Source organism: Xiphophorus maculatus, chromosome 15 (genome assembly GCF_002775205.1).
Source record: "Xiphophorus maculatus strain JP 163 A chromosome 15, X_maculatus-5.0-male, whole genome shotgun sequence".
In the NCBI taxonomy this organism is placed as follows: Eukaryota; Metazoa; Chordata; class Actinopteri; order Cyprinodontiformes; family Poeciliidae; genus Xiphophorus; species Xiphophorus maculatus.
The window spans coordinates 24361179-24375437 of NC_036457.1; the positions used below are offsets into that span (position 1 = coordinate 24361179).

Genomic DNA, 14259 nt, shown 5'->3' on the forward strand with positions numbered 1-14259 from the left:
TGGATTACAGTAACTAAGTATGTTTAGATGACCTTCTTTAATTTAAAACAACTCAGATTGAAAATGTTCATGACAGCAGGATGGAATGTTAAGTTTACAGATATTAACCGTTTACAATTTCACATGGTTAAGTTTAGTTCAGTTTGGTTTAGCTGAAGAATGCCTGTGTTTCTATGTGAAGTTTCAGCTGTTTAAATCCACCAAATCAGCTACGACTCTTTAGTCCACTTTAATTCCATTAAGAACCCTGTAAGCTGAAAGGTGTGTGTTTCAGTGTTATCTGGTCTCGTGTTCCACTGAATCAGCAAAGGCTATGTGGTAAATTGGTAAATTCAGCCTATCAGTCAATCAAGCAATCAAATTTTACTTGTACAGAACCTTTAGGCAACAAGGCATTTCAAAGTGTTTTACATCATAAAAACACAAAAATACACGGGCGTGCCGTGGTGGCGTAGTGGTTAGCGCGACCCGTATTTGGAGGCCTTGAGTCCTCGACGCGGCCGTCACGTTCGACTCCCGGACCCGACGACATTTGCCACATGTCTTCCCCCCTCTCCTTCCCTGTTTCCTGTCAGCCTACTGTCATATAAGGGACACTAGAGCCCACAAAAAGACCCCCTGGAGGGGTAAAAAAAAACAACACAAAAATACACAGTCAACAACATTACATTTTGCGCATCAGATTATTGATTAATATTTCATGATTAGGTTTCAAAACCAACTCTAAAGAGCTGGGTTTTCAGTCTAGATTTAAATAAACTCTTTAAATCTAAGTTTCAGCTGTTTGCAGTTTTGTGGAAGTTTGTTCCAGATTTTGTGGTGCGTAGAAGCTGAATGCTGCTTCTCCATGTTTGATTCTAGTTCTGTGAATGCAAAGCAGACCAGAACCAGAAGATCTGAGAGGTCTGGAAGGTTGATACAACAGCACCAGATTTTTAATGTATTGTGATGCTAAGCCTTTCAGTGATTTAAAAACTAACAACAGTATTTTAAGGTCTATTCTCTGAGCTACAGGGAGCCAGTGTAGTGACTTTAAAACTGTTGTGATGTGCTCTAACTTCCTGGTTTTAGTGAGAATGCAAGCAGCAGGGTTCTGGATCAGCTGCAGCTGGAGGATTGATTTTTAAGACAAACCTGTGAAGACACTGTTGCAGTAATCAATGTGACTAAATAAACGCATGGATGAGTTTCTCTAGATCTTGCTGAGATATTAGTCCTGTAATCCTAGAAATATTCTTCAGGTGATAGAACGTTGACTTTGTAACTGTCTTTATGTGACTTTGAAGGTTCAGGTCAGAGTCCATCACTACTCCCAGGCCTGATCACTAGTTTTTAGTTGTAATAACTAAAGCTGTGCGTTGACTCTAGATCGTCTCTCTTTAGGTCCGAAGATAAATAACTTCAGTTTTGTTTCTGTTCAGCTGAAGAAAGTTTTGGCACATCCACACATTTATCTGTTCTAAGCATCTGGTCAGTGATTGGATAGGTTCTGAGTCACCTGGTGACATCCTAATGTAGAGCTGTGTATCATCCGCGTAGCTAATCTTATTTCTTGTTATAACCTGAGCTAATGGGAAAATGTAGATATTGAATAAGAGAGGTCTTATTGAGCCTTGGGGTTCTCCACATGTGACTTCTGTCTGCTTCAATGAGAAGTTTCCTACAGTTTCCTTTGTTCTATAAACAAAGAAATCCCTGTTCTTTATGTAAGATTCGAACCAGTTGAGTAATGGACCAGAGAGTCCAACCCAACTCTTCAGTCAATTCAGTAATTTGTCATGATCAACAGTGTCAAAAACAGAACCAGCACTGTGGTTCTTCCACAGTCCATGTTTATATGAATATCATTTAACACTTTGACTAGGGCAGTCTCCATATTGTGGTGAGACTGGAAACCAGACTGGAAGGAGTCAAAGTGGTTGGTTATAGTTAGGAAGCTATTTAACTGTTTAAACACAGGTTTTTCAGTAATTTTGCTGATTAATGGCAGGTTGGAGATCGGCCTGTAATTCTGCACTTGTGATTTGTCCAGATTGTTCTTTTTTATCAGTGGTTTGATGGACGCTGTTTTTAAAGCCTGGGGGAAAACACCTGATGTAAAGGATGAGTTTACTATTTGAATCAGATCATTTGCAATGATAGGCAGGACTATTGTCATCCAACCATGTTTCTGTCAGGAACACAAGATCAATAGTATGCTGGGTGACAGAGTCATTAATTAGTAAAGCTTTTGGTGTTAACTATCGAAATATTCGATAGTCCTCTCCTTGGGCTGCCACATTATCGTGGTGGAGGGGTTTGAGTGCCCCAATGATCCTAGGAGCTATACTGTCTGGAGCTTCATGCCCCTGGTAAGGTCACCCAAGGCAGACAGGTCCTAGGTAAGGGACCAGACAAAGCACAGCCTGAAGACCCCAATGATGATTAAAAATATTGGATTTGGCGTTCCCTCGCCCGGACGCGGGTCACCGGGGCCCCACTCTGGAGCCAGGCCTGGAGGGGGGGCACGATGGCGAGCATCTGGTGGCCAGGCTCTTTCCCATGGAACCCGGCCCATGGAGCCCGAGGGAGGGGATGATCCGATCGTCGGTTGCAGAAGCTGGCTGGTACGTGGACGTGGAATGTCACCTCTTTGGTGGGGAAGGAGCCGGAGCTAGTGTGTGAGGTTGAGAGGTTCCGGCTAGAAATAGTCGGTCTCGCCTCGATGCATGGCTCTGGCTGTGGAACCAGTCTCCTTGAGAGGGGCTGGACACTTCCACTCTGGAGTTGCCCATGGTGAGAGGCGTCGGGCAGGAGTGGGCATACTTGTTGCCCCTCATCTCGGCACCTGTACGTTGGGTTAACGAGAGGGTAGCCTCCCTCTGCCTACGGGTGGGGGGACAGGTGCTGACTGTCGTTTTTTGCTTACGGGCCGACTTAATCAGGCGTCCTTCGGTCGATTGTTCTGTGGCCACATTGTTGTTCCTGTTGATGAAATGAAATAAATATGCAGAGAATAGCTTTATCCAATGTTTATTAAGATGTCGTCCTTCAGGTCTGAAAAGGTGGAAATGTTCAGAGAAGATCCTGTGGTTATCATTCGGTAAATCATGACACTTTTAGTACAAAGTTGACATTATTCAGAATGTCTTTGACATTAATCTAGACAAAAATGTCTTTGTTATGACAACATGTCATTAACCTAGATAAAATTGTCTTCGTTATGACAACTTGACATTAACCAAGAAGTTATGGTCTGACATAAATTTGTTATAAAAGTATTACTGATTAAACTTTAAAAATTATGTAGCTTTATGTGGTAATATTACATTGCTCTGCCATTTTGTTTAGTCTTAAATTTCTTAATTAATTGATCCCAAAGTTTTACAACAAGACTTATACACTTTGCATTTGAAACATAGGGCTCTTTGCACCTCAGCTTCCGCGTTCGGGGAAAAGCGGCTCAATCTTTTCCGATCTATTGAAAAAGGCACTTTACACTGGGTGTTTGCAGGGCTTGTCCAAGGTAACAATTAATGATGTACATCAATCTGAATCCCCGACTAGTAAGCTGGAGAAAGGTTTTAACATGTTCGCCTCTTATACACAGATACGAAGGTGAGTTTTACTTTCTTTAAACTTTGTGGCTAACATTAGCTTTAGCTTATGCTAGACATTTGTCTTGTAAAAATGTGCTATTTAAGTATCTAAACATTTTTCATCCATTCTAACGGACAATGTTTTTACCTTGTGTTCAAGTACATTACGGGCGTTTATTGTCGTTAGTGTCAGAGACCAAGTAATGGGGATTTTACGGTTCAGGCTTTTTGCTTCTGAAGCACAACGAGCCCATAGCTTTACAGTAGAGCAGCTCTGGTGTCGGAGTTCTAGTTCAGCTGACTGTTCAGGTTCAGAGTTGTTGCTTTTAGAAAAATATGGCCGTGTTCCTTAAGGTCTCTGTGTTACTTCGCTTTATTAGTTTTGCATGCTTCTTGTGAAGCAGGACGGTGTTTACAGGCGGATCAGTTGCTCAGCTGTCTGGCTCTTGTCTGTTCTCTCGTTCCCATAAACTCTTTCAGGCTGAGTACAGAAGTAATTACATGGAAATAATACAGGAAGCTCCTTTACCTTCTTCTTTAGGTTGAAGAAGTTGATCCGGAGTGAAGTGAAGGCTGTAAATTTTGCTGTGCGGCGTTAGCTTTAACTGGTAGCCACGAATATTCACAAGCCACCGTCTTCTTAATTCAGGACAGCTTGGAAATCCATGAAAACTTAAAAGGCCATTATATTAGGAAGGCAGCAATGTTCATAGTATTGTTTTATTTGCTTCTGAAATAAGACTTTGTTGAGTTATCAAAGCGGAAAAAAAGAGCCGCATTTGCGCATGCGGTTGTGACTTCAGAGCGCCAGGTGCAAAGAGCCCATTTAAGGCTGTTTTAAGTAGTGCAATACACCACCTCTACCAGTGAGTGGCAGCAGTGCATGAAAAGGTGTGCAGTGTGTTGGTGAAGAAGAAATCTTCCATCTTGTGGAGGACCTCCCTGCAGCAAACAGAAAGGGGCAGGGACAGACCACTGTCAGTCTCATACCTTATTTGAAAATGGGACCATTGCACTCCGGAATGAAGGGGGCGCTATTTCCTATATTATCCGCTGTCTCCCGTTTTTATTTTCTTTTGAAATCTGTGATATATTTTCACCTTAAGGAACGATTTTCACTCTCAGCATGTATTTTAACTTCTCTCTTTTATTGACTTCAGCGCAGCTCAGTTTTTAACAAATCCTGTAGCTTTTGGTGTACTTCTAAATCTGCTCTTTAGTCGCATCTTTTCGGGCCTGCTACTGCGTCTACTGGCGTGGGGGTGGTAACACAACTAATCTAATTACGTTACTAAATTAGAATACCCCAGTCTTTATTATTTACTATTAATTTTTGCATTTCTGGGACTGTAAAAGATAAATTATCTTATAAAACACCATATTTTTTCATTTCCTTAAGGATGTAGAGCTAATTAAATGACATAAACAATACTTTTATACATTCTAAATAATATCTATATATCTCCATAAATAGTAGGAGGAGCAAAAGAAATAAGGAGACACGAAAAACATCATGATCAACTATAATAAAATTACTGTTTGCAATGTAAATATAAGAAATTTAATTGAGCAAAAGTCAGTAACAAACAAATGAATTAGGTACAGAAGAATAACAACCCAGGTTGTTACAACCAGGGTTGTTAAACAGACACTAGCAAAAATTCACATTTTTGTTTTTATGGTGCCATGTATATTATTCTGAGAGACTTTTTGTTGGTAGAGTCTTATATATAGGAAAATAAGATGACAATATTTAGTCTATCAACATGGAAATTTTCCTTCAACTCTAAAACGGTAAAACATATTCATTGAATCACATTATCAACAATTTGTAAATAGAGCAAAACACTTAGAACGCTATAGGTAAATGTTATCATTTAGTTTGGTTAAGAATAATTATTGCATTGACAATAAATGATATCTAATAGATGTTCTTAGTTGCCAGAGGAACACAGTAACACCTTCATGAGCTCAGAGGTTCAAACTGACAAAAAACAAGGATGGATGCTCTCTGCTAAAATATTCCTTGCCGTCTTCCCTGTTTTTTCAGCAAACCGTTGAGACAGAGCTGTTTTTGGTTTCACCACTATTTACCTGCTGTTATACCTGCCATTCAAAGTATTCTTAAAAGATTGTCTGTTAGTCTGCAGCTCATGTGACCAAATCAACTGAGGAGATGAAAAGTTAAAACTTGAGTTAAAATGTTTTAACTTGAGTTAAAATTCAAGTTAGAATGTTAAGTTTTAATATTTTAACTCAACAAGCTCTACCTAACTAGAGGTTGTACACAATCTCAAGTTGGGTAACCCCATGATCACTAGATCTTCTTGAAAAATAGAGTCTCTGAGAACAGTCCTTAAAGATGCAGTGTTTTCAGCAAAGTTGAGCTGACTGTCCAGGAATGACACAAGGAGTTTATTTGTTTTTGTTCTTTTTTTAAGTGACCACAATGAATTGAGTCTCACTCACTATGAGAATGTCCAGAAGATGAGAATGTCCTTTTCATGAATTACCAAGTTTGAATTCATGAAAAGGCTTTCACCATAATTTCACAAGAGCAGCTATAATTTCTAAGCATTTCCGGACACCTTCAAAGAGCTGTTTCCAGGAAATTAAGACAAGAAAAAGATCTCCCTGTTTTCAGAGCATTACAGGCAGTCTATAAAGAGAAGATGGCTTACACAATCAAAGCAAAAAATGTTAGGACTGTTGAAAGAACCTATTTTCTTAAGTTAAAGAATAAGTAATTCTGTTTTAGGTTTTCAATCAGTATTTCAGAGTTACAATATACTGACCAGAAGTTAAATCCTCTGTTTGAAGAACAAGTTATCTTTTGTTTTATTCCAATGTACAAAGGGATTATACAGCTATGATGGTAATTATAAATAGTCCAGTGTGTTCCACTTCACTTGAGGAAAGACTTAATATCAGTGACTTTGTTAGCATAGCATTTGACACTTTAATAACACCGAATGACATCTTTATAATTGTTGCTACTAGTTTCACTTTATTTGAGGTAAGAGTTAATATTAATGACACTGTAATGACACTTAATGACATCTTCATAACTGTTGCTACTTATTTCACTTTACTTGAGGTAAGAGATAATATTAATGACACTGTTGAACAGTGTCATTATAGTAACTGGTGCTACTTGTTTCACTTTACTTGATGTAAAAGAAATTGTTAATGACTCTGTAATAAAATCATTTGACAGTGTTGTTGCGCAACACCTCCCCCCCCCTCCTTTCTGTCTCTACTCTCTCACTCTCGTACTTCCTCTTCTGAGAGGGGAGATGTGCTACCAGCTCTCCTTCTAACGGGTTAATTGAGTTTTCTAAATCTGCTGGGATTTACCCTGTCCAGAACTGAAGTAAACTCTGTTTAAGCTGGTTTCGAGAAACGATTCACCTGATTTTTGACGGCCTACATCCAGGTGTCCCACCCTTCTTCCCCCTGTGAATTAGCCAGACTGAGCAGCCTACAGCCAACTAGTTTCACAGAGCACACCTGTTAACGGTCGCTCGTTCTCTATTTTACAACTTGCATTTGTTATTGAACCAGGTAGGTTTTAGTGACTCGGGCGAGTCCCAAGGATGATGTTTTACATTTGGGCTACCAGCAACCTAAAAACATTTTCCACTTTTTCCTCTCCAGAATCAAACATCACAGCTATTTTACAACCATCAAAGAACTTTAAGGTGACTCATTAACTGAATGTCCACAACATCTTTTAGATTTTCTTTATGCTAAATATTTTATTAGTAAGGCATTTTTGCAAGGGTCAGTACAGCTTAATTCAGTAGCAGAAATAATCAAATAAGTAAAATCAGTCATCTAGTCTATCTTTCCCTACTGCTGACACTGAGAACTAAAAAAGGGAACCTTTGAGAGAGACGGACGGAGTTTGACGTTTCGAACCCCAGACCTGGCCTGATGATGAAGAAGGTGTTGCAGCAGGAGGAAGATGTTGATCGGCGAAGGCAGGGATCTCTGTAGGTCTGATGAGCTTCTTCTCCGCATGGATGGTGAGGTCACACAGGACTTGGTGCTGGCAGGAAAAAAGGCACCAGTTCTTCTTCTTTGTCTTTGCCTTTGTCTTCATCTTTGTCTTTGGGGTCTGAACCCAGCTGATGAGAGAAGTGCGATTCGAAGCCACAGGTTGTGGGCCAGACGGGTTGGTCCCCATGGCAGGACAGTCTTCGGCTCCGTGGCCCCGGCTCTTCTTCAGCTGCAGAGTTCTTTGTCCATCTCTTGGCTCGAAGCTGCCCGGAGGATCCAACCAAAGGTTCCTCTTTTGCACCCACCTTTTATAGGGTTTATCCACCCTTTTGGTGCGTTTTCATTGGCTGTCTGCTTAGACAGATGATCTCATATCCATCACTGTCTTACAGACATTTCCTGATGTCTGTGCTAATGTCTCAGGGTTGCTCAACCTCCTATGTCCATTGCCTGCACGACCTTTTCTCTAAATAAGGCGTTGATCATCTCTGCTCTCCTGTTAGTTCCCCTTTTTCCCTTCCTTTCACCTTTCACCTACCATCTACCTCCAACATATCAGTGATGTTTAATTGCAGTTACACCTTTTACACCATTTCAAGTTCAATGTCAAAATCACATTTATCACATTTATTTTCTTTAGCTTCTCTGATTTATCATTCATTTATAATTTTATAACTTATTAATTACTCTTATTATAATCTTAATGTGAGTTATTACAGATGTTTTCTAAAATGAAACCAAGAATAATACATGATTCTAATTATTTAATACTAAAGTTACAGTTACTTGTTTTTCTTGTAAGTGTTCCCACAAATGTAAGTGTAAGTATTATTACAAGTAAACCAATATTAATATAAGTATTTTACTTTGAATCTTATCCAATTACTCAAAATGTTTAGATTTCATTCTTTAAAACTTTACCTTTTAAATAAGGAATAGTCTCAGCTATTTTTATAAATCTGCAGGCTGGAAACTTACTTCCTCTTTTTCCAGGAAACCTGCTTTTCCTGTTTAATGACTCTCTCTGTCTGAATATGATTTATTATGATTAGATAGAAAAAAAGTAGAATTAAAGCAAAGTTTGCATGAGACAAAAACAACACACACAACCAGATTTATTTTATTGACACCTAAGTCTACTGCTGGGCCTTGATGTCACTTGAGTGATTCATTTTAACGATAACTTTATTTATTATTACTGTTAAACTTAAATCTCCAGCATGGGGAAGTGGGATGAGCTCGGATTTTCTTGACAACAGTGTAACAAAGCTTAATGAAATCTTTATTGTTGGTCCTACTTGTATCGCTTTATTTCAGGTAGGGAAAACATTAATTACTGTTTTGTTAAAGCTTTTGACAGTGTAATAACACTTAATTATATTATTATGACATATGATAATTCTTTTTTAATGTCAAGTTGTCATAACAAAGACAATTTTCTCTAGGTTAATGACAAGTTGTCATAACAAAGGCGTTTTTGTCTAGGTTAATGTCAAGTTGTCATAACAAAGACATTTTGAATAATATAAACTTTGTATTAAAAGTGTCATGATTTACCGAATGACACTTTATGACAGCAGTTAAATATTCATGAAGACTTACTCATTTTCATGACAGATATTATGTTTATGACAGTGCCATGTCAGTCTTATTCACACCCCGTCAAATAAAGTGTTCCTGAAAAATCTTCAGTTTTAGTTTCCAAAAGTGTTCAGAAAAACAACAAAGTATTTTTTCAGAATCTGAAAAAAGACCATTAGCTCCCATATGCACAACTAGAGTTTCAATATTCGGCTGATCTGTGGATAGAGAAAGTATTTTCCCTGTAATAGCAGAAACAGTGTATTTGAGAAAGGACATGACTCTGGTGTTCTTGGCATTGCAGAAACAGCTGATTCCATTTACTGTCTCATCTCCGACAATAAGTACTTTTGGTATATTTGTGGTTTGCTTAGTGTTCGCTTTGGTGGGTGAATGTGCTTCATACATCGTGGCTGATGTCTGAAGATGAGGTTTCCCTCACAGGTTCTTGTTGAAGTGCAGCAAATCTGTTTTTCAGTGGGATTCCCACGGAGTTGGAGTGTGTTATTGCTCGGGCTGGTCGTTTTGTCCTGTGAAACAGGGCCGGTGGAATAGTTTCTCCTTGTTTGGAGACAGATGTTTAAGTTGGATGTGGGTTTCTGCTCAAAGCTGACTATGCTGATTCATCCAGGTGAGGGGTTATCACCGCTGGCCCTTTCATCAGATCCACGGTGTGTTTCGATTTAGCTCCCAGAAGTTTCCAGGGTGGGCTGCGTGGTGCAGGGTATGCAGACTCTTTATTGTTTATAGGAAGAGTTGTTTCATTGCCATAAACATTGCTTAATGTAACCTTCACTTCCAATAGCCTTTGAATCTGCCTTTCTACTATTATGCATGTGCTATTTTCCCAGATTTTCTTAAATGGTCAATACAAATGTTGGTCAGTATAATTTTCAAGTCATGAACTATTACAGTATAAATCAAATTTTACTGAACTAAGCTCCCCATGAGAACAGTATTTTTTTCAACAATAAAAAACTCAAAATGCACTGTTCCAAATTATTATGCACAGCAGATTTTCTAAACATTTTATGGATTATAAAGAACTGCAAATTGTCATTCTTTGAATGTGCAGCATTAAGTGGTCACATGTGCTAAAATCAAAAGCTATTTCAATCAAAAACATTTTAACAGGCCAAGTTACATGTTAACATAGGACCCCTTTTTTGATATCACAGCACAATTCTTGCATCCATTGAACTTGTGAGTTTGTGGATAGTTTCTGCTTGAATTTCTTTGCAGGATGTCAGAATACCTTCCCAGAGCTGCTGTTTTGACATGAACTGCATTCCACCCTCAGATCTTCTGCTTGAGGAAACTAAAAAGGTTCTCAATAGGGTTGAGGTCAGAAGAGGATGGTGACCACACTACGAGTTTCTCCTCTTTTATGCCCATAGCAGCCAATGACAGTGGTATTCTTTGCAGCATGAGATGGTGCATTGTCATAAGTTATAAGTTACAGATTAGTTTCTTTGGCTATGGTTCAATGAAAAACTACATCAAATTACAGCTCTTAGGTTTCTGTTTAAAGCCATCACCTGTTTTTGGCCCCCTCTGGATGTTGGGAAATCTTTCCCACAGATGTTGTCCAGGAAAAGGTTAAAATCTTTACTTTGGAGTTAATCTATAGGTTGATTCCATAAGATATGAAGGTTGAGAAAGAGCCTAAAGGTTAAAACAAATGTGATTATTAGACTTAAAATTTATGAAACACTAACTTAATTTTGGAACAAACTAGTTAACTAGTAGTTAAAATTGCACAGTTACAGCTGGCAGAAAAATGTAACATGAGTAGCATGCAGTGGAGAGAGAATGTTCCTCAGAATACAGATCTCTGAGAAGCTCACCTGGTCAAAGATGTGCATTGCAACAGAGACTTCATTTTTGACAAAACATGGCTGCCTACTAGCAGCCCCTGCCCCAGCCAGGAACCTAACCCTAGCAGCCCCCCTAGCAGCCCCTCTGTCTCCCCTCACCCCCACACTAAATATCTCTAAAACACAGAAAAATTACAGAGATGACAGTGTAGCTCGGTTTCACCCTTATAGCTGAAGCAGAACTGTGGTTAGGAGTAAAGGTTGGCTTAGAATGCTAGTTGCTTAATAAAAATAAAAATCTGATCTGATTGAAGAACTGTCACTATAACTACCGTTGAAACTCAGACATCCTGTTGTAATGCGTTCTAGGTTACCTTCAGGAAGCCTACCTGTGGACAAAGCAAGTTCTGTCCATCATGGAGAAGTCTATGGTCCTTCTGCAGGACGTGACAGATGGTTCACTTTATGAGGGTGTGGCCTATGGGACCTACACCACCCGTTCCCTATTCCAGTACATGTTTCTGGTGCAGCGCCACTTTGCCATCGGCCACTTCAGCCATCCTTGGCTACTGAAGCACTTTGCCTTCCTCTACAGGACCATCCTACCAGGTAACTGGGTGAAAATCTGAAATAATTTAGAATTTAATCTATTTCGTAATGATGCATCTTGAGAAAAGTTTTCATGCTTCTACAATTTCATTGAAGATTTCATGTAATAGACCAACAAAACGTAGGGTATAGTTATATATACATTTTTGGTAACAGAAATATGTGGATGTATCTCTTTTCAGTGCTGTAACAACTCATTTGTGGCATTTCTCCACCAGCATTCACATGCACACATTAACATCTTGCTCAATCTTCTTTACAAAACAGTTCATTTGGATTGGTTGGAGAAGCTCTAAATATCTTGCCAAAGATTCTGAATTGGATTTACAGTATGTCTGAACTTTGGTTGAGCCATTTTAGCATATGAATATCATTTGATCTAAGCCATTCCTAGAAGACTAAAACATCTAACTGTTGTCAGTATTACAGGAGCACCACAGGGACCTGTACTCTCACCTTTCCTTTTCACTCTGCATGTGTTAGGCTTTGTGTAAACGTTCTGTCATCTGCAGAAATTCTATGCAGTCAGAGATGGTGAGTACAAAGAGCTAGTGGACTGCTTTGAGGAGGGGTCTCTAGTCTGGTTCTGGTCTGATTCACATTTCCATTTGAACTGCACCAGAGTTCACTTCAACCAAACTGAGACCTAGCTTTTTAGGTGGACACAGTTTGCTTTTTTGGTCCAGATCAGAGTTTGATTTTGCATTCACACATCCTCAAACAAACCAAAGTTTCTAGGCAAACAAACTGGAGTTTGCTTAAAGCGGCTAAACAAGTTCAATAGACATATGGCGTGAATAAACCCTGAAGGTGCTTTTCCACTGGCAAGTCGCATTCTTCCAAGCTTTTACTTTAATATTTATACATAAACAGTCACTTTCTGTGACTTTTCAAATAAAATAACCATGTTTATTAGTACAAAATAAACAAGGATGTAAATAGTGACATGTGTTAAATGTTGGGTAATTGTGTTGAAATTTGCATAAACAATTTCTTTAAATGCAAAATCAATATTCTCAAGAATGGCAATAGCATTACTCAATTAAAAGAAAAAAGTACAGTGGAGTAAAACTATTCGCATAAGTACAAAAAGCTACTCAAATTCTAGTATTCTTTGGAGATAAAACTGTCTCATAATTCACAAATTCATAGGACAAGATTCACAAAGCCTGACGCTATTAGCTTGTAGAAGTGCTAGCATAGCTCGGTAGAACACCTTACTCACTTATATCGCTAACTTGTATTGATAGTTGCACAACAACATCATTTAAAATTAATAATCATAACATGGAGATAAATAGCTAGATATGTTAAGACAGATATTTCACTTACCGCTCTTCTGTCGCTGCCAGAAGCCAGGCTGAGGTCTAAACTGTATGTGCTTCTACATGGCTACAGCGCTGTTGGAATAGGTTAATGTCATTGGCTGAAATATTGGTAACCCAAAAGTGGGGGTCCACTCATATGATTGGCTGAAACAAGGAAGTTATCCGAATGGTCAATCAGATAGAAAATTTATTTTAAAAAGAGACATTTGTGGATTGAGATGTCAGGGAGTCACAAACAAATGCAACACAACTCACAGGCCAGAATCAAGTTGTAAAATAGATATTTGTATTTTCATCAAAAATACAAGTGTGAATTTTGTTCTGTGCATTTGTGAATTATGAGACAGTTTTAGCTCCATAGTTTTCTAATACATCTCTGCACAGCAGCAACGTTTCCGTTGCATGTTTAAACCAGCGTCTTAGCGCCCATGTTATGTTTAAAGGCGACTTGACGTTACATTACAACATGTTAAAGTAACCAAAGAATAGAATTTACTAAACAAAGAATCTTTTCAGGGACCTTACCAGAATTTTTTTTAAAAATGAAGAAAAGCTGGCCAGCAACAAAAAAGAAATTCATATAGAGCTCTATTGTGTGTGTGGGGGTGTGTGCGTGTGTGTGTCTGGTTCATATGAAAAATAGATGAAAATGATCTGACTGGGATGGCGACCCAGAATGACGCCATCCCAGTCAGATGACTGGCTGGGATGACTGCTGGGTCGTCCTAGACCCAGCATCTGTGGACGACAATACAGAAAAGTAAATAAAATAGAATAAACAAATACAGTACATACAGTAAATACATTCGACCCGTTCCAGTTTGCCTACCGCCGAAACCGCTCCACGCCATCTCCTCCGCCCTACACCTGAGCCTGGCTACCTGGAGGAGAAGAACACTCACGTGCGGATGTTGTTCCTGGACTTCAGCTCAGCGTTCAACACAATCATCCCACAGCATCTGGCAGAAAAACTGGGACACCTGGGCTTCAGCACCCCCCTGCGCAACTGGCTGCTAGACTTCCTCACCGACAGACCTCATTCAGTCCGGATCGGACAACACACCTCCGATGTCATCACCCTCAGCACAGGCTCCCCTCAGGGCTGCGTCCTGAGCCCTCTGCTGTTCACTCTGATGACACTCGCCCCCAGGTTCACCACCAATCACATCGTGAAGTTCGCGGACGACACAACGGTGGTGGGCCTCATCAGAGACGACAACGACCTGGACTACAGAGAGGAGGTGGAGCAGCTGGTGGACTGGTGAGGAGACAACAGCCTGGATCCTGAACGTTGACAAGACGAAGGAGATGATCGTCGACTTCAGGAAGAACCGGCCCAACCAC

At 39.5% G+C, this 14259-nt stretch overlaps 1 protein-coding gene across 3 annotated transcripts in view; it reads left to right on the plus strand.

Moving 5' to 3' along the window:
- Nucleotides 1-14259, plus strand: part of dse (dermatan sulfate epimerase) — a 70471-nt gene that overhangs the window by 27489 nt on the left and 28723 nt on the right. For all 3 annotated transcript variants that reach the window (XM_023347236.1, XM_023347233.1, XM_023347235.1), the window contains one exon: nucleotides 11348-11587. In XM_023347236.1, the coding sequence (XP_023203004.1) occupies nucleotides 11348-11587 (240 nt within the window). The remainder of the gene's footprint in view (nucleotides 1-11347; nucleotides 11588-14259) is intronic.